This window comes from Papio anubis, unplaced genomic scaffold (genome assembly GCF_008728515.1).
Source record: "Papio anubis isolate 15944 unplaced genomic scaffold, Panubis1.0 scaffold175, whole genome shotgun sequence".
Lineage (NCBI taxonomy): Eukaryota > Metazoa > Chordata > Mammalia > Primates > Cercopithecidae > Papio > Papio anubis.
Window position 1 is genome coordinate 152075 of NW_022161746.1, and position 21238 is coordinate 173312.

At 36.5% G+C, this 21238-nt stretch overlaps 1 protein-coding gene across 2 annotated transcripts in view; it reads right to left on the reverse strand.

The window, feature by feature from the left end:
• LOC116272723 (selenocysteine insertion sequence-binding protein 2-like) overlaps positions 1-21214 on the reverse strand; it is a 44966-nt gene extending 23752 nt beyond the window's left edge. The window contains exons 1-9 of one of the 2 annotated variants that reach the window (XM_031661494.1): positions 20896-21213; positions 16440-16669; positions 16136-16160; positions 15364-15479; positions 7126-7260; positions 5277-5357; positions 4547-4714; positions 4259-4400; positions 200-369 (exon numbers count right to left, since the gene is read on the reverse strand). In XM_031661494.1, the coding sequence (XP_031517354.1) occupies positions 200-369; positions 4259-4400; positions 4547-4714; positions 5277-5357; positions 7126-7260; positions 15364-15479; positions 16136-16160; positions 16440-16619 (1017 nt within the window). In that variant the 5' untranslated portion in view covers positions 16620-16669; positions 20896-21213. Of the gene's footprint in view, positions 1-199; positions 370-4258; positions 4401-4546; positions 4715-5276; positions 5358-7125; positions 7261-15363; positions 15480-16135; positions 16161-16439; positions 16670-20895 lie in introns of both variants that reach the window. The other variant, XM_031661495.1, reaches the window with a different exon arrangement.
• Positions 21215-21238: the final 24 nt, after the last annotated feature.

The following is a 21238-nucleotide window of genomic DNA, read 5'->3' on the forward strand; positions in this document are numbered from 1 at the left end:
GGTCCCGTTCTACACAGAAAGACAGTCATGATACTGATGATATCCTGAGCTTCTAATTAACACATTATCGTCAAGATTCATGTGTATGAATACTTCTCACAACAATCCGTTAGCTAAGACACCACAACCTACTTTTACAAAACAGATTAAAATCTTTATTCATCTTATAAAATAAATATCCCACCAGATTTTGGTTTACCTTTTTAAGTGCTGTGGGTCGTTTTAGTTTTGCTATTTCCTTCTCTTTTCCTTTTTTTGCTTTAGAAGAAGCAATGTCCACAGAATTAAAGGATGTCAAACAGGGCTGACTTTTGGTTAAAGGTTTTCTATTAGTAGAGTCTTTAGTGTGAAAAGAAGCTGCAGTAACCACTAAAAACAAAAAGGAACATTAGTTTCACCATTAGGGCCAATCCCACATACTTTCAAAATTTCCAATGATAACTACAAAAACAAGAACATCCTCCTCCCATGGAAAAAACGACATCATAACAGTAGGAGCACTACACATGGCTAGGCAGTGTCCCTCAGATACAGCTTTTACCTATCCTTTAGAGACTAAGCCAATGCAATGAACCAATTTAGAGGTCCATTAGAGGGATAAATAATTAGTTCTACTCTACTGTACAACCCTCAGACATGGCAATTCCTTGCAACTGGTCTTCAGTCAGAACCATTCTACCTTTGAAACTTCACAATGCTGCACTCGTTCTTATTCCTACTGAATCTGGTATTTGTCCTTATGTAAGATATCTTATCTATCACTTCTCTCCTTATTTCAGTTGGTCAGTAAAGAAAGATGATTTTACCCACTCAGCTGTACTCAGTCCCATTCAGTAATTATTTTTATTTATTTATTTATTTTTTGAGATGGAGTCTCACTCTGTCGCCCAGGCTGGAGTGCAGTGGCACGATCTCGGCTCACTGAAATCTCTGCCTCCTGGGTTCAAGCAATTCTCCTGCCTCAGCCTCCCGAGTAGCTGCGACTACAGGCACATACCACCATGCCCAGCTAATTTTCGTATTTTTAGTAGAAACAGGGTTTCACCATGTTGGCCAGGATGGTCTCAATCTCTTGACCTTGTGATCCACCTGCACCAGCCTCCCAAAGTGCTGGGATTACAGGCGTGAGCCGCTGCACCTGGCCTCAGTAATTCTTTCATGTCTGGCTGATACCCTCAGTTTACACGGGCTTTTTCCAATCCTTTACTATTCCTAAATCCCCAACCTCAATCCTCTCACTCTAGCAGAGCTTTCCTGCCACTTCCCTGAGAAGATGCTATCCAATACAAACTTACAAACCACCTGAAAGGGGGTGGCAGACATCCTTACTCGTGTCCAAGGCTCACTGACTGTCTCTATTCTTAATATCCTATCTCAGTTTCTCTAGGATCTAACTCTATTCCTATACCCTTGCATCTTTCAAGTTCCTCCCCGACCCTTGACTTTTTTCTTGATCCCCTAATAAGATGCTAAAATTTTTCTATCTAAAACTAAGAAAGGGTTTTTTAAAAAGACAAACCAACTAAACCCTTCCCTTGACTGACTTCCCTTCAAGCTAAAGTGCCATCATTCCCCTTTCCTTCCCTATTAAACTTCTAAACAGTTTTTCTCTCATTATCACTTTTCAAATTATTACAATTTGACCTCTGCCCAACCCATTCTCCTGAAACTTATTGTCAAGGTCACATATAATCTTGCAATTGCCAAATATAATTCTCTGACTCTTCACTCTAGTTTTCTTCAGCATTTGGTACCAAGGACTACATCCTTTTCCTCAAAATTCTATCCTTGCCTTCTGTAACATTACACTCCTTTATTTTTCTTATTCTTTCTCAAATCTATGTTTCTTGTTCTTCTTCCTCTCATCCTTTAAATGTGAGCATTCCACAAGGCTTTGTCTGTGAACATCTTTTTCCTAATTTTTCTTTCCCCCAACAATCTGATTTCCACAGCTTCAACAATCATCTGTATTTGAAACTCACTGACTTGTAACCTAAACTATACATTCATAACTATATGCTAAATAGGAACCACCAGAATCTCCCGTGCTAGCATTTAAAATACAATAGGCAGCATCTGCTCTTCCCAACAAAATTCTTCTATAATCCCTATCTTGTGTAGTAACATCGCAGCCCTTATCACCACCACAGTCATCCAAGACAGAGAGTTTGGAGTCATCATTGACCTGTTTCCAGATCCATCATATCCCTATAATCCTTCTTCATCATGATCAGTTTCATCCTTTTCTTGAACATGTGTATATATGGGTATACATATATTTAAAAAGATATATATAAAACAATATATAGTTATATAATTTCTAATAATTATATATTAACATTTAGCAACTGCTAAATATGTTTATATATGTATATTAACAGTATGTGTATATACAAACATATATTTAGCAGTATATACTGTATATATGTATATTACATATATAGTGTATTGTATATAGTATATATGCCATATATAATATAACATATACAGTATACTGCACATATAACATATATACATTATATACCATATATGTATATAATATATACGGTACATACACTGTATATATGCATATAATATATACGGTATATATACTGTATATCTGTACATATATAAACAAATACATTAACAGTTACTAAATAAATCGAAGTTGTAATAAGCCATCTGACGTATCACAGGTTAACAATCTCATCTCCATAATAATATTAAACATTTATTGAGTGATTATAACCCGGATACTCTAAGTACTTTACATATATCATCTCATCTAATTCTCAAGACAATCCTGAAGCAGGTACTCTCACATTAATGTGAGGAAACTGAAGCACAGGAAGGTTAAGTAACTTGCCAGTGAAACACATGGAAGAACAGGATTTAAACAAAGGCAACTGGATTCCAGAGCCCCTGCTTTTAGCTACTAGGCCACACCCCTCCAGAACACTGCTAACTCAGTTTTATTCCCTACTTTTCCTCTTCAGTGAGAGATTACTGCCACTCTCCCCAGCTCAACATGCAAGTCTAAAGCTTTATACACATTCAGTACTATTTGTAATAATAGTTACTCAAAGCAAAGGTTGACAGTGGACTGGTAACTAGATAGGTTTAAACATTTTGCACACAGGTTAAAATTATACATTGTAATTTATCTTTCTAATAAGTAATAGTCCCTTCACACAGGATCAGAAGAAACACAAAATTCAATTTTGCCTCTCAGCATCGGTGCTGGTACTGTACATTGGTACCTTTCCTGTTCCTTTGTTCTATTCCTCACCCTCTAAAAAGACAATGAAAAGAAATGAGGGAACATGGAAAAGCTGAGCTCTAAATCTGACAAGGTTTGTTAAAATAGAAATTACTGTTTCAGTAGAAAGCCAGATCATTTTCCCATATACACACACACAATCTGATAAAAACCCTTGTTTGCAAGTGAGTTTTAAACTGGATAACGTAAGAAAGCCAGATTACTTGTGATTTTTTAAATTTCAATTTTGAAAAAGAAAAAAATTTGGGTGAGTCAAAATGCATACCAACTGACATTTATGCAGAGATCTAAAGAACCTGAGGGAAGCAAACTATGCTGATACCTGGGGAAAGAGCGTCTGAGGTAAAGGGAATAGCAAGCCCACAGATACTGAGCTAGGATCAGGCTGGGTGTGTCTGAGGACTGCTAACATGGCTAGAGCAGAGTGTGTTAGGACAAAATGGTGACAAAGGCAAAAAGGTAATAGGGTCAGCTAAAATATGGCTTTAGTTAGGAGCCTGGCTTCATGCCAAGTGAAATGAAGCACTATTAGAGGATTCTGAGCAGTGAAGTGATATAATCCTGCTTACATTTTAAAAAGGTCACTTCTTTTAACACAGACTAGAGGTTGGGGGGAGGGAAAAACAAGTAGTAGTAAGGAGGCTACTCAGTATAGTATTATACAATAATGGGGGCTACTGTGGTGGCAGGAAATCTGGTGAGTAGTTAGAGTATGGATATGTTTTGCAGGCAGGACAGACAGGATATGTTAAAGGACTAGGTGTGGAAAGAAAAGGAGCATGGAGAATTTCAAGGTTTGTGGTTTAAGCTGACTTACTTAAAATACACACACACAAACACACATACATATACACACACACACACACACACACATATATACATACATATATACATACATATATAAAACTTTTAAAATTTCTAACATATATTACCAGAGACAAAACATCTAACATATATTACCAGAGACAAACAGCAAATTGCTCAGACTAATGACATCACCTGTATATGACAGAGGTCTGGTGTTAGTAATTTGCCGTGCTTTCATTGCTTGCTGTTGTTTTTCCAGAGCAGCTAACATGTCCCCCAAATCTAGCTGCACAGGTGTTTTATTCTTTTTTCCAGCTGCTTTTGATAAAGCTTCCTACAAAATAAATATAAAAAATTAATGCTTTTGTTACAGTATCAAAGTGTGGCATTTTAAGATGACTATATTTATCACTCCTTCTATTTATTCCATCGAACCTAGCAAGTAAAGTATCACATTTGTTCATAAAAAGGAATATGTACCTGTAATTTTTTTTGCTCCATACTTATTTCTGAATATTCTTGAGCTGTGGCAAGGGCTGCTGCTAAAGCTTTCTTCTTCTGACTTTTTGCACGTTTCGGAACTGAGGTGGTAATGGGAATTGGAGTCTGAACTATATTGATTGGTGAGTTTTCAGGTAAATCATCCAACTATGATAACCAGAAAAAAACATTTGTTAGTGACCCCATAAAAGTCAATCATAAGGAAAAAGGATCCAGAATGTGGGATGTTCTGCAGTATAACTGGACTAGACTCTTCAAAGAATTCAATGTCATTACAGAAAAAAAAAGAAAGAATTCAATGTCATAAAGAACAGGATTTGACAGTGGGACCATTTCAGACTGGGAAATAATAAAGGGACAAAACAGCTTAATGCAGAGGGTGATGGTTGCCTGGATCCTTGAATGAAATAAAACAAAATATCTCCAAAGTAAAATTTTGAAACAACTGGGAAAATTTCAGTACAGACTGTATGTTGCATGATGATATCATTTAATTAATGGTGCTTTAGTAACAGAACTGTGGATTTCATAGGGAATTATCTTTGTGCAGGCTATGCTGGAAAGAAATACTAAAGATAGGTACTAAACACCATCTCCTGCACACTCTGCTGCTCCATGTGCCTTTACACTTATCTTTAATATTTCCCTTCAACATAGCCATTGTTCAAAAGATGTTATATTTTGCTTTTCTTTTTAAAGAGTCACTTACAACTTTAGAAGAAAGTTTTTGTTGAATATTCTCATCCTTAGCATTTCCATTCTCATTTAGTTCTTGAAACCCATCTTCATCCTGAAATATTTCACATTTTAAGTAAAAAGAGTTCAAGGCAAACTCCTAAAAAAAACTTTTTCTAATGCTTAGAAGTATTGAAAAATGAGGAAGTTATTTCTTGTATTCTACTACTGAATTATTCAAAGTCAGTCTTAAAGAGGAAATGTCATTTCTCACATGCTAAAACATAAACAATTTAATTATTCAAGGATGGCGGCATATCCACACATCTCCATTTTTTGGATTTCTGCACCTACTATTTCATTTTTATTAATAGTTCTACCTTCAGATGGGTGGGTAATTGAAAAGAAATTCAAACTGGATTTTATCACATTCAGATAATTTGAAAAAGTGTTTAATAGACAGCTTCATGTAAACTTTATTAATATATTCCTTGTTCTGCATTACTCCACATGATTGTCAATAAGGTTTAAAAAATTTTCCATTGAAATTAAGTTCTTAATATCTTCCTTTATCCTGAAAATTATATCTAGTATCTTTAAATATAAGTATAGAACCAATAGTACAGGTGAATACATGTACTACTATTGCCAGATCTGGATATGTTGAAACTATTCTTGATAGAGTAATTGAGATACTCTCAAGTCCTCTGACTCAATTACTAAACTTATCTAACATATTATTGATTTTTTTTTTTTTTTTTGAGACGGAGTTTTGCTATTGTTGCCCAGGCTGGAGAGCAATGGCACAATCTCAGCTCACTGCAACCTCTGCCTCCTGAATTCAAGTGATTCTCCTGCCTCAGCCTCCCAAGTAGCTGGAATTACAGGCACCTGCCACCATGTCCAGTTAACTTTTTGTATTTTTAGTAGAGATGGGGTTTCACCACGTTGGCCAGGTCTCAAACTCCTGACCTCAAGTGATCCGCCCCACCTTTGGCCTCCGAAAGCGCTGGGATTACAGGCATTAGCCATCACACCCGGCATATTATTCATTTCTATCCTCTGACCTCAAGTAAGTTTTCCAGTTTAATCTCCATCTATTAACTCATTTAATAGAATTTATGATCCAACCAAAATGAGCTACTCAAATGAGTTTCCAGAGATATGTGGTGAAAAACATCTTGACACATACAAATTCTACTTGTTCTTTAAATTCATTTCAAATGTTACCTACCCTGCCACAAACCCAAAGTGACCTGTCTCTGCGCTCAACTCTAACCACACTCAACTAAGTATTACGTGTGTATATGCCTACGTTCTCCTACTACACAGCAACGCTCCCGAAGATAGCAGGTCTGTTCACCTTTATGTATCATTCAGAGCACCTTACTGCACACATATAGACCACCAATAAGAATCTGTTCGATGAATAACAGTGCAATTAGGATATGAGCTGTCTATCAGAGAAAGTAAAACATCTTTCCTCCTCCTCTAAAACTCTCCTGGCTGACAGCACAACTTAACTAGATTGAACTACTCAAATCTGAAAAGCCTTTCAAATGAATTGAGTAACAACAAAAATTAAGTGAAAAAGCTCCATACTAAATAAAGTCCACATGAAATCAAGTTCTACCTCTACACATTACCTCAAAATGGTGAACACACAGGACAAAAATTTATAAAAATAAACATCAGTAAAATTAATGTTAGATTAAATATATATAACTAAGACAAAAATGAGTTAATACTTCTGAGTAATTTATAATTTAATACTAGAATCACTAAGACATAAAAAGTATTCATAATGTTCACAATGTAACACATTAATTTCTTAATGGGAACATTTCCTATAACAGCTTACAAATAGAGTTTGAAAAAAATACCTCAAAATATAAAGACTCAGAATTAGGATCGCTTCTATGGGATTGACTAGAGCTTAAATGCTTATTATCTGGTCTCTTTTGCAAATTCTGTCTTCTTTCTGAGGAAGTACTGTGTCCTCGGCATCTGAATCCAACCTAAGTAAACCCCAGAGGGGGAAAAAAATCTAATTATTTTTAAATAAATGTTTCACTCAAGTATATAACATACCGGCAGAAAAGTACGCACAAGTGTACAACTCAATAAATTTTCACGAAGTGCATCACTTATTTTAAAGATCAAGTTTCTGACAAATAAGGTACTTATAAGTAAAACAGAAAAATGAGACGATTAATGCACATTACTTTTTTCCCCTCGACATGAATATTTATTAGCAGCTTTATTCACAAAAGTGAAAACAGGAAACAAACCAGATGTTCTACAGTGGGTGAACAGTTAAACTAACTGCGGCAGATCCAGATCATAGTATAGAAGTCTGTATCAACCACAAAAGGGAATAAACTACAGTATTGATAAACTCAACAACCAGAGAACCATGGAAGTGAAAAAGGCCAATCCCAAAGACTGTACAAAGGCATACAAAATTATTGAAACAGCAGAATTAGAAAGGGAGAACAGGTCAGTGAACTCTAGGGCATAAGGAGCAGTTGGTGTGGCTATGAAAGCCAATAGGAGGGTCCTTGTGATGATGAATCTGTTCTGTGTCTTGACTGTATCAAGGCCAATATCTGGGTGTGATATTGCACTTTAGTTTTGCAAGATATTACCACTGGGGGGGAACTGCATATTACTTACTTTTTTTTTTTAGAGACGTGATCTTGCTCTGTTGCCCAGGCTGGAGTGCAGTGGCTTGATCATAGCTCACTACAGCCTGAACACCTAGGCTCAAGTGATTCTCTTGCCTCAGCCTCCCAAGCAACTGGGACTACAAACACATGCCACTATACCTAGCTAATTGTTTTATCTGTAGTTTTGTAGAGACAGGGGTCTCACTATGTTCCCAGGCTGGTCTTGAACTGCTGACTTCAAGCAATCTTCCCACCTTGGCCTCTCAAAGTACTGAGATTAAGGCATGAGTCACATGCCTGGCCTTTTATATTACTTTTTAAGTTAGGATCTTACTCTGTCACCCAGGCAGGAGTGCAGTAGTGCCAACAAGGCTCACTGTAGCCTCAACCTCCTGGACACAAGTGATTCTTTCACCTCAGCCCCCCAAATACCTAGGACCACAGGTGTGCACCACCACACCCAGCTAATTTTTTTATTTTCTGTAGAAGCAGGGTCTGCCTATATTGTCCAGGCTGGTCTAGAATTCCTGCGCTCAAGGGATCCTCCTGCCTCGCCTCCCAAAGTGCTGTGATTACATGCATGAGTGACCGTGCCCAGTTACTCTTTAACTACTGTAAGTTTTCTCATACTTGCAGTTTATTTTTTTATAAAATAGATAAAACAATTAGGAAAATTATTTAATAAAAATCTTGTTTCCAAGATTTAAGAGAATAAGCTTTTCATTCAATCACATAAATTAGTATTATTATTGTATGTTAGGAACTAAAATGTTTCTATGTCCCAAAATTGATGTATTAAAATCCTAACACTCCCTCTGCCCATGAGATGGTATTTGAAAGTGCGGCCTTTGGAAGGTGATTAGGTTATGAGGGCAGAGCCATCATAAATGGGATTAGTGACCTCATATAAGGAACCCCAGAGACCTCCTTCACCCCTTCCACCACGTAAGGACAAAGCTAGAAGACAGTCACCTAGGAACCAGGAAGCAGGCCCTCACCAGACATCGAATTTGCCAGGGCCTTGGACTTCCCACCCTCCAGAACTGAGAGAAATAAACTTCTGTTGTTTATAAGCCACTGAGTCTACAGCATTATTTTATAGCAGCCAAAACAGACCAAAAAATCCCATTAACAAATCTGCAAAATGTTCAATTTTCATGTGGGCAAGAAAAAAAACATTACGCATTCTAAGACTCTTAAGACATTTCAAGTTCCCTCTCTTAAGTACCAAATGCAGCTAACAGAAAATGCCTCTCTTAACCAGGACACTTAAAAGATATGAAAAATACGATCTTCAGTAACAGCTACTCCAAAATTCTAACAACTGCAAATTGGAAGCAGACCTGGAGAGAAGGTGCTGGTATGCAGGCCTTGGGTTCTGAAATCAAACAGATGCACACAAAGACCTGGAACCACCTGAATTCTTACGCTTGCTGTTGTAAACCAGAATTAGTATATATGCATTAATGGTGTTACAAATAGTAAAACTATTTCCTTTAAAAACAAATGCAATCTGATTCTTACACTTTGAGACATAAAGCACCAGGATTAAATTAAAACCCCCAAACTAATGGTCCCAACAAAGTTCATGTGAGCCAAATGTGCAAGTATTCCAATAAACTCATTAATGAATCAATAACCTCATGACATCTAAATATTTTGTCAGCTCTTCTAAAAAAGAGTTTTGTTGATAGAAAGAGGGTATACTGAACAAAACAAAGCAGAAGCTACAGCTCTGAATATATATTAAGATTCTTAAATGAGTAGCACAAAATTAAAAATTTTAAAGTTTTCATACCCCATTTACAATAATAAAAAGGAAAAAAATATTAGAAATTACCACTATGTACAAACTTATTTAAGGAAAACTTTGCAACACTTCCATTTGTTGACTGACTGATTGATTGACTGCTTAACTGAGACGGGGTCTCTCTGCTGCCCAGGCTGCAGTGCCATGGCGCCATTATAGCTCACTGTAACCTGAAACTCCTGGGCTCAAGCGTTCCTCCCACCTCACTCTCCCAAGTAGACAGGACTATGGGTGCATGCCACCATGCCTGCCTTACACCACTTTTCTAAAGAACACCAAAAAATGATTCAAGCCAGGTGCGGTGGCTCACGCCTGTAATCCCAGCACTTTGGGAGGCTGAGGCAGGTGGATCACTTGAGGTCAGAAGTTCAAGGCCAGTCTGGCCAACATGGTGAAATCTGGTCTCTACTGAAATACAAAAATTAGCCACGCGTGGTAGCAGGCACCTGTAATCTCAGCTACTCAGGAGGCTGAGGCAGGAGAATCACTTGAACCCAGGAGGTGGAGATTGCAGTGAGCTGAGATTGTGCCACTGTACTCCAGCCTAGGCAACAAAGACTTCATTTCAAAAAAAAAAAAAAGATTCAAAAATAGGAAGACATACTGTGTTTGCATAGAAAGATGACATATCATAAAAGGTAGCTGATTCTAAGTTTATAGATTAATTTAAACACCAATGGAACAGAATAGAAAGTCTAGAAATGGATTCCAATATATTTGGGAACTTATTAAGTGATAAAGGTAATTAAAGTCAGTGAAGAAGGGACAAACTTTTCAACAAATGGTGCTGGAAGATTTTAAAGTCACTTCGAAAATACAAAGTAGGATAATATCTCACATCATATACCAAGAAAAACTCCAAATGGAATAAATATTTAAATGTAAAGAAACAAGGCCATGAATACACTAGAGGAAGAAACAAGCAAATTCCTTTACAGCCTTGGAGTAGGGGCTAAGCTTTTCCAACTATGATTTAAAACACTTTAGAAGCCATCAAAAAAAAAGGACCAATAGAGTCAATTTATAAATACAAACTTCTTAACGTTTTTTTTTTTTTTTTGAGACAGAGTTTCACTCTTGTTGTCCAGGCTGGAGTGTAATGGCACAATCTCGGCTCACCGCAACCTCCGCCTCCCAGGTTCAAGCAATGCTCCTGCCTCAGCCTCCCTGGTAGCTGGGATTACAGGCATGTGCCACAACGCCCAGCTAATTTTGTATTTTTAGTAGAGACGGGGTTTCTCCATGTTGGTCAGGCTGGTCTCGAACTCCCAAACTCAGGTGATCCACCCACCTCGGCCTCCCAAAGTGCTGGGATTACAGGCGTGAGCCACCGCGCCCGGCCTTAATGTTATTTTAAAAATAAACTCTGCACGGCAATAATCATGATAATAATGAGCAAAGTAAAAAATAAAAAGGAAAACCTAGCAAAATATTTGCAACTTGCGTTACATATTAAAGACTCCAAGTAACTTCAGGAACTTGATAAAAACTTGATCAAACTGATTTTAAAATGTACCTCAAAAAAGAAAGAAATAGATCAAGATTCAAAAAATGAGCAAAGTATAGGATCAGGTAAGTTCACAGGAAAAGAAGTAAATACAAATGCTCCTTAAACACATGGAAGAATGATCAACTACATTAAGACATAATTTTTATCTAACTGGCATACACCCCAAATCCTGAAAACACACTGTATCTGAAGCCGTATGATACTAGGCACTTTCCACATTGTTGTTGAGGATGCAGACTGATACAATCTGGTGATATTTACCAAAACAACACATGAATTTACCTTTTGACTCAGCAGTCCCTTATCTAGAAATTGATTCTATACATACACATTTCTAAATGACACAGCAGCATGTTTACAACAGCAACAGTTTGCAAACAACTCAAGTATCCATTGATAAGGCTACAGAAATCAACAAGGGTATATCCACACAATATTACGAGTTGTCTAAAAGGAAAAAGTGTGGAAGCCCTTTACGTGGTAATATGGAAATTATGAAAATGTCTCCAAGATGCACTGTAAGTGAGCAAAGGAGAGAACACAGTAGATATGCTCTTTTTTTGTAAAGAAAGAACAAAAATAAGATATATACATCTATTTACTTATAATGAAGTGAAAAAACTCTGGAAGACTACAAGAATTTACTCAAAGTGGGAGAGGTATAGGGGGAGAGGGGAAGTCAAGGAGAAGCAGGGGTGAAATGAGACTTTTACATTGTATATAATCTTTTTTTTTAAAATCTCGTTTACTTTTCAACCTATTCTATAAAATAAAGCCGTTTTAAAAGATTTCAAGTTTTTGGATTCTTTCCATCATTTAAAATTAGACGTATACCAGACTAAAGAAATGATCTATGTTACTCAATGTTAAAACACTGGTAAGGATGTTTAAAACTCCTGTAATTAAACAGCATGGTACAGGTGCAAAAATCTCATAAACTGAACAAAACAAATAGCCCCAAAACAGCATATAAGAAATCAGTAGGCCGGTCGCGGTGGCTCACCCCTGTAATCCCAAAACTTTGGGAGGCCGAGGTGGGTAGATCACAAAGTCAAGAGTTTGAGACCAGTCTGGGCAACATCGTGAAACCCCGTTTCTACTAAAAACACAAAAATTACCCAGACGTGGTGTTGGGCACCTGTAATCCCAGCTACTAAGGAGGCTGAGGCAGAAGAATCACTTGAACCTGAGAGGCGGAGGTTGCAGTGAGCTAAGATCGTGCCACTGCATTCCAGCCTGGGCAACAAGAGCGAGACTCTGTCACAAAAAAAAAAAAAAGAAAGAATAAAAGAAAAAAAGAAATCAGCAAATCACTAAAATGGAAACAAAAACCAGGGAAAGAATGTTAGGACAACTGGTTAACTACTTTGAAAATCCACTCCATTTTGTTTTACCATGGAACAAAATAAATCTCAGATAAAAATGCCCTGAAATATTATATTACAAAAAGTAACAGAACATACAGGTCAATATTTATTTGATTTCTAAAAGATGTCTAGAGTCTAAAAACAATCAGAAATTGCAAAAAGGGAAAACATTTTGACTTAAAAAGATTCTGCATCTCAAAAATCAAACAAATACACTTAAGTAAAGTACAAGGATAACAGCATCAGAAGTAGAAAGCAAATACATTGTCAAACATCTGGCTCCAGTTCTTTGGTGCCATATATATTTGCAAAGTTTTCTTTTTTGTTCTTTTAACATTCCTCATCAGTTTTGAGAAAGAGATAAAATGTTTTTCATCTGAGTATTATTTCCTCTCTAGTGAGCTACCGATAGCAAAACCAATAGTACTGAAACTGTAAACACAGGTAGGACTAGCGATTACAGTCTCAGCAGAAAATTTCAGCCCATATGTAAATATTACGTAGAATTTGTTTATCCAATCTGTATAAATGATTCCTCTTTTAGCTCTTTTGTTTTTAATCAAATAAAGTTAGACTGCCTCACCAGCTTGCCACAAATGATTTATTTTTGCAATAACCACAGGGAAGAGTGAATTTTGTTTTTTTGACAGCCTAATTAATGTTAAGGTACATATGAAGTACAGGTTGAGTTATTCCTTATCTGAAATGCTTGGGACCAGAAGTGTTTTGAATTTCAGATTTTTTCAGATTCTAGAGTATCTGCATATACATACTGAGGTATCTTGGGGATGGGATCCAAGACTCAACACTGAAATTCACTTGTGTTTCATATACACCTCATACACATAGCCTGAAGGTAATTTCATACAGTATTTTAAATAACTGTGTGCATTACACGAAGTTGTGTTAAGTACTTATGTACAGAATTTTCTAGCTGCGGTGTCATGGCACTAAAAAAGTTTCATATTTTTCAATTAAAAAATGGGCAAATGATCTGAAGAGTCATTTCTCAAAGGAAAGCATACATGAAAAAATGCTCAGCATCACTAATCATTAGGGAAATGTGTATCAAAACCATAAGGAGGTATTTTCTCGTCTCAGAATGCCTATTCTATTCTCGAAAAAAATGCTGGTATGCTGGTGAGGATGCAGAGAAAAGGAAACTCGTATACACACTGATCTTGGGAATGTAAATTAGTATGACCACTACAGAAAATAGTATAAAGTTTCCTCAAAAACTAAAAAAAGAACTACCACATGATCCAGCAATCCCACTACTAGAGCCAAAGAAAAAGCCATCAGTATGTTAAAGAGATATCTGCCTCTCTTGTTTATTGCAGCATTATTCACATTAGCCAAGATATGAAATCAACTTAAGTGTCCATCAGATGAATGGATGAAGAAAATGTGGTGTATATATATAGAATGGAATACTGTTCAGCCATAAAAAGAACAAAATCCTGTCATTCACAGCAACATGGATGAGCCTAGAGGACAATATGTTTAGTGAAATAAGCAAGGCACAGAAAGATAAAGAACACACGTTGTCACTCACACGTGGAAGTTAAAAAAGTTGATCTTACAGAAGTAGAGCGTAGAATAGTGGTTACCAGAGGCTAGGAAGGATTGAGGGAGAGGGATAGGGAGAGGTTGGTCAATGAATGCAAAATTACAGCTACAAAGAGGGAATAAATTCTAGTGTTCTATAGCACTGGTAGGGTGACTACAGTTAACAATAATTTATTGTATATTTTCAAATAGGGGACAGGATTCTGAATGTTCCCAAAACAAAGAAATGATCTATGTTTGAGATGATGGATATGTTAATCACCCTGATTTGATCATTATACATTGTATACATACATCAATATATCCCATTATACTTTACAACTATGTACAGTTATTACGTGTCAACTAAAAAGAAAAAAGTTTCAGATTTTAGATTTGGATTAGGGATCCCAATCCCAAATCCAAATGCTCTAAAATCTGAAACTTTTTCTTGAATGCTCAACCTATATTCCATTCCAGGGAGGCAAAGGAACAGGCAAATAGTTGGCATATTTAACCCATTAGTAACTTGCTCCTATTTAAGTTTATTCACAGATGAATATATCCATATAGTCATATGATAGTTTTAATTCCTTAATAGAGTTAAGGAATCCAAGAAGGCCATCTAAAAAAATGAAAAGGAAAAATAATGACCATTAAACAACTCCCTGATTTTACAGCCAATCAAAGCAGGAAGTTACAGTTATTTGTAGTTCATGGCAGTGCACAGCTCCCTCTCCTGTACTGCAGTTACACCTTGTTCCTCTGGGCCTCAGGAATCTGCCCTGACTACCTCATGGCAAGCCATCACTATGGCACTGCCATTAGCACAAAAGGGTATTTACAGTCAGGTAAAGACACGTGGACAAGGCTACCATCCCTAAGATCAAAGAATCAATATTTAAAGCACAAAATGCTTTTGAATTTTTATGTGGGAAAAAGACATGGCAAATGAAACAGGATTAAAGGGCATCCTTTTTTAACATTATAAAATATTTAAATATATAGAAATGTAGAAAAATGGTACCATATATACCCACTCAACACTTTGCCATTTTGTTTCATTATTTAAGTTTATTAGCTAAGCCATTTTAAAGTTACACGATAGTTCACTTTCAAATCACTCAATGTGCATATCCACTACACCACTGTAACTAACAAATCTAAAATGACTCATCTCATACCTAATTAATTTTCTCCACCGTAATTCGAATTACCTGTGAATTATTTCTTTGTTCAGTTTGCCTTCCACCTCTAGAAAATGTCTGATTTTTTTCCATCCAAGGTTTTTTCTGAGTTGCCTGGCAAGTTACATTGGACCAATTTACACCACCTATAACAAATACAATTTTAAATTATAATTTACTTATAAAAGACAGGAAAACCTAAATTGACCTGACTTCATATACTGAAATTCAGTCACTAGAAATGCGATACTGAAAATTTTTCTATACACCTTTTTTTTTTTTTTGAGACGGAGTTTCGCTCTTCTTTACCAGGCTGGAGTGCAGTGGCGAGATCTTAGCTCACTGCAACCTCCGCCTCCTGGGTTCAAGCAATTCTCCAGCCTTAGCCTCCCAAGTAGCTGGGATTACAGCCGCTCACCAAGTCCAGCTAATTTTTTTGTATTTTTAGTAGAGATGGGGTTTCATCATGTTGGCCAGACTGGTCTCGAACTCCTGACCTTAGGTGATCCACCTGCCTCTGCCTCCCAAAGTGCTGTGATTACAGGCGTGAGCCACCTTACCCAGCCCTATAAACTTGTAAGTAGTACTACAGTTCTTAGTAATACAAGTGTCCTCTTACAGAATATCTCCAGTTGGCATTTTCTCAAGCTGATCAGCAAAACTGTACTTCCAAATTACCTTGAATCTCTGCAAGATTTCTAAGTTTTGTTTGCAATATCGGCACGCCTCATGCTTAAAAGGAAAACTTTGATAATGTACAAAGTAGAAAGTATAGCAAAAACACAATGCAGAAAATAAGTACCTGCACACATAGATGATTCCACATGCTAAAAAAAGAAACAAAAAGACAATTATACTCTACTTGAGAACCAACATTATGTACTTTGCTAAATGTTTTATAATTTAGTGTGAAGCATGCATATCACAATATTATCATACTTATTCATAAATGAACATTTTTATTAATAAAATACAAAATACATTTGTAACTATCCTATTACTGTAGTAATTGTTAATGAAAACAGATACTTAAGCTTTAGCAGAGGATGCAAAATAATAATACTGATATCAATGACCAATAAAGAAATCAAGACGATGCCACATACATTCATGGTCCCAGAATCAGGATTTCTCACAGCCCCTGCTGCAGGCTGGTTGTTGCTGTGTTTGGGACTGCAGTAACCACTGTCACTGTCAATGTCAGCTTCACTAGCCCCCTGCTCACTAGAAGATTCAGCAGTGGGGTGGGATGCTCTTCTTCTCCTGCCCTTGGACTTCCAGAGCATTGTGGCAGTGGTCTCTGAGAGAGACTTGTTAGCGATATCTGATGGGAAATCTACAAAGGCAAGGAAAGTGTGACAATTCTTTGTGATGAGCAAATTGATAAATTCTCATTAAATCATCATTAAGATTATAAGAAAATAGATACCAAACTTCATAAATGAAGAAATAGGTGACAACTTTTTGAAAACTTCATTAAAAGGTAAGATGTTCCTGGTAAGTTGGTTAATGTTTTTTGTTTTTCTTGAGGCAGGGTCTCAGTCTGTTTCCCAGGCTGAAGGGCAGTGGCACAATTTTGGCTCACTGCAACCTCTGCCTCCCAGGCTCAAGCAATCCTTCGATCTCAGCCTCCCAAGTAGCTGGGACTACAGGCATGCACCACCACCACACCGGGGTTATTTTTTGTAGAGACAGGGTTTTGCAGGGTTTCGCCATGTTGCCCAGGTTGGTCTCAAACTCCTGAGCTCAAGCGATCCACCCGACGTGACCTCCCAAAATGCTGGGATTACAGGCATGAGCTACCTCACCCAGCCTGTATGTTTTTATTATGAAGACAGACTAAAATATATCACTAAAATACTAAAATCGCCATCAACCATTTAGGAAAGAGAACGTCATCAATCTTTTGAAGGTTGCTGTGTGTTCCCCTCCACTACTATACCATTTTCTTAGCCCAGAGCTTACCATCTATTCTGAATTCTGTGCATATCATTCCTTCACTTTTCTTTATAGATTTACCATGGATTTCTGTATTTCTAAAACCTAAATCATATAATTTTCCAGTTTTCAACTTTATTTTAAAACACCACTTTGCCCATGTGACTTCTCACCCCTGCCACACCTCAACACTGGCTTTGAGATTGTGGTGCATATGTTATAATTCATTAATGCCACTGGAATCTAGAATGCCTTCACATGAATATACCTCAGTGTACTTATCCTTTGTACCACTGATGAGACACCTCAGTTGTTTCGGAGTTTTGCTACTAAGAACACTATTACTGTTGACACTGATACACAGACACATGAATGTGCATACATGCATATGTAAGTTTCTCTACGGTAAATACTGCCAGAACTTAGGGGATGCACATATCCAACTTTACTTGATGCCCAATCATTTTCAAAGGTACTTAATAGACAGTTATACTCCAACAATAGTATATTCACCCAATGATCCATATATTCATTAAATACTTTACATTATCATCCAGACTGTACCTAATCTGTTGGGTATAAAATGGTGGCTCATTGTGGATTTTAATTAGTATGTTCCTGCTTAATAATGAGGCTGATCTTTTTTTTTTCTTTTTTTGCTTTTAGCCACAAGTGTTTTCCCTTCTGTGAAGTTTTTATTAATATTACTTTTGAATTATCTGACTTCTGCCATTTTTCTGAGTTATATTTCTTATTTCACAAATTATAATTGCAGCAAGACATTCCAAAAAACAAAAAACCAGACTTTCTTTGAACAAATTACAAGTTTTCCTTTTTCCACATTTCTGCCCATTCATAATTTTTATACAACACTGATTTAATTTTGAGTTGTACTCTGCTTAATATGACGTCATGTTATGACAAGTCTTCATAATTATAAGATGACTCCTTATTATTCCACTGAGAGGGTGTCCTGTACTTAGAGTAGTGTCCAAGCAGGACTTGTTACCTGCTACTAGTGGACACTATGAAAGCTTCAGCACTTTTGCTGCACTGCAGCAATATGCACCTTTAATCAAATAGCCCCCTCTCTTTCTAGGGGGAGGCTCCATTTGGACACATTCATAGGAATGAGATGGCTGGGTCCAAAGAAAAATTCCTATATTCCTGCAAAATTGTTTAGCCTACCAGCACAGTGTTCCATGGGCCCCAAGGACAGGGTGGGATCATTCTCTTATCGATTCATGTTAATTCTTTACACATCTCATGCTAATCCTTTGTCAGTTATATACATGGTAAAAGTCTTTTCCAAGTTGGGGCCTATTCTTTCACTTACTTTTAATAAACAGAAATTCTTAATTTTAGAAACAGTTCCCTCCCTGCAGTCATAAAGTTATCTGCCTATATTTTCTTCTATCATTGGGCTTCCCTACGTCCTTAATCAATCTGAAATAGATTTGCATGGGGCACAAATCGGCAACGCTCTTTCTGTCATCTTCCATATACACGTGTTTTCATACACATGTGGGGTCTGTTTCTAGGCTCTCTGTTCTGTTTGACTTTTGTATACTGCATCGACAAAATAAACCTATAGGAATTAAGACGGCTTTATAAGTTTCCATATCTAGAGGAAAAGTTCTTTTCCAGGGATGTCTTGGGTCTTCTGAGACCACTGTTCCTTTATTTTAGAATTAGTTTATCAAGCTTCCCCAAAATTACTTTGAACATGATATTTAGGTTTTTCTTAATGTCCCATAATAAAGACTTATAACTTTCTTTTTTATTTTTCTTTCAAGACAGTCTTGCTTGGTTGCCAGGCTGGAATGCAGTGATGCAATCTCAGCTCACTGCAACGTCCGCCTCCCAGGTTCAAGTGATTCTCCTACCTCAGCCTCCCAAGTAGCTGGACTACAGGCACCTGCCACCACACAGAGCTGATTTTTGTATTTTTTAGTAGAGATGGGGTTTCACCATATTGGCCAGGGTGGTCTTGAACTCCTGGCTTCAAGTGATCTGTCTGCCTTGGCCTTCCAAAATGCTGGGATTACAGGTGTGAGCCACCACACCCAGCCTAGTCTTACTATTTTCTGCCTACACATCCCATACGTCTTCTCTAAGATTTCCAGAAACTCTCTTTTTCAGTGTTATTGTTAATGACATCTTTTTTTCAAATTTTGTGGGTGGCAAACTGAAATGCAATTAACTTTTGTATATTATATTAGATCCAGCCATCTTATTATAAACTCTTTTTAAATAATGAGCTTGTGTTCAAATGTAAAAATCTGTTACAAATGGAAAGACATTCCTAATAAACTATAATATTTAATTTGATCTCTGCTTGATACCAATTAATCCTCAGAAATTAAAAACTTAACTGAAGAATAAAAATACTAATAGGATGTACAATATGTAATATTCTATCCAAATTCACCTTTATCTTTTCATTTTCTAATTACTATGCCTCAGAGTGTCTTTGTGGTTAAAATAACAAGCAACATAAAGAAGTAAGGATATTTTAAAGCCTTCCCAGGGTTAAAAGCACATAGCAATGGGTCACTATGACTAAAGACAACCAAACCAGAAAACTTTGTAATATATTACATTGTGATTCTTTTCCATAGCCACTCCAAGTATTTGTCAGTCTGTTAATCTCAAAGATGCATGCCTTTATGCTTTAACCACACAATAACTGTACTATCAGCAAGACTTTTTAAACTGATTTTCAGATCCTTTCTCTGCTCCTAATAGATCTAAGCAACCGTAAAAAGATAAATAGATCTCCAAAAGAAAAGGTATAACCTAAAAAAGCATAAGCCATCTTATTCATTTCAACTCAGACCTCATTTGAATGGAGGCTGTACAGAGATAGAAAAGCTAATTATGACTTTGAATGGATCTTGGTCTTGGATCATGAACAAAGACTGTTTACTAGTGTCACTGACTATGGATGAGAGGAGATAAACATCTACTCTACAGATAATAAACTGAGATCAAGGATACAAAGTGAAATTTCATAATATAAACTGCAAAAAATAGCACATTGTAAGAATATTAATTCTTGTCTATTACCAGGTGAAAGCTTTTTTATTTAATGCCTGTACAGTCCTCTAAAAATGTTTGACAAAATGATATTTGACTAGTTCAAAATTTGTACTTAACAGGATATAGATGACATACATAGGTTTGGTTCAGATCTATGCCAAAATATGCCATAGAAAATTTGCTAAGTTCTTTCTATGAAGATGTATAGGATATTAGGATGTTTTATAAAGGGTTTTAATCTAGTTATAAAAACATGTACAATTTTAATTTCAACCAAAATGAGCTCCTCAAATTTCTATAGTATCTGCAAAATTCCATCTCTGGTTTCTGAACTACTCCATTATTACAAAAGGAAAAGGACACCTTAAACCCGCCCAAAATTGTACACAAGGCCAGCAAGCAAATTGAAAGAACATTAAGGATACAGATTGCTTTATCCTTCCTAGAGAATTTCACAAAGTGGCAGGACAAAAGAAAGGATGAAAGTCTACAATTCTGACAAGTGGTACAGACCACAATTATAAAGTGACAAATGAAAAAAGATCAAAATCAGTGATGCACATGTAAGAACCCTTGCCTTACCAGTTTGCTGTGAAGCATCTACCAGAAGCACAATTTTTGATCGACTATCGGGACCTGCTGCACTGGTTTCTTTCTGAGTAGCTACATTTTTCACCAGCGGCCTTTTGCTTTTTATATGCTGTTGTAAAAGTTGTTGCTGATTTAAAAAAAACAAAAAACACACAACTATTCAATGTACTAAACATTATAAAATACACATCTATTACAAAATACAGCTAAGTATATGTTCAAAATTCTTGGCTTCCATGGGGCAATAGTATTAGGGTTTCATGAAATACCTGCAGCAAAGCATAATAGGCTAAACAATGTATTATACACACATTTCACTTTTTCAAATAACAGC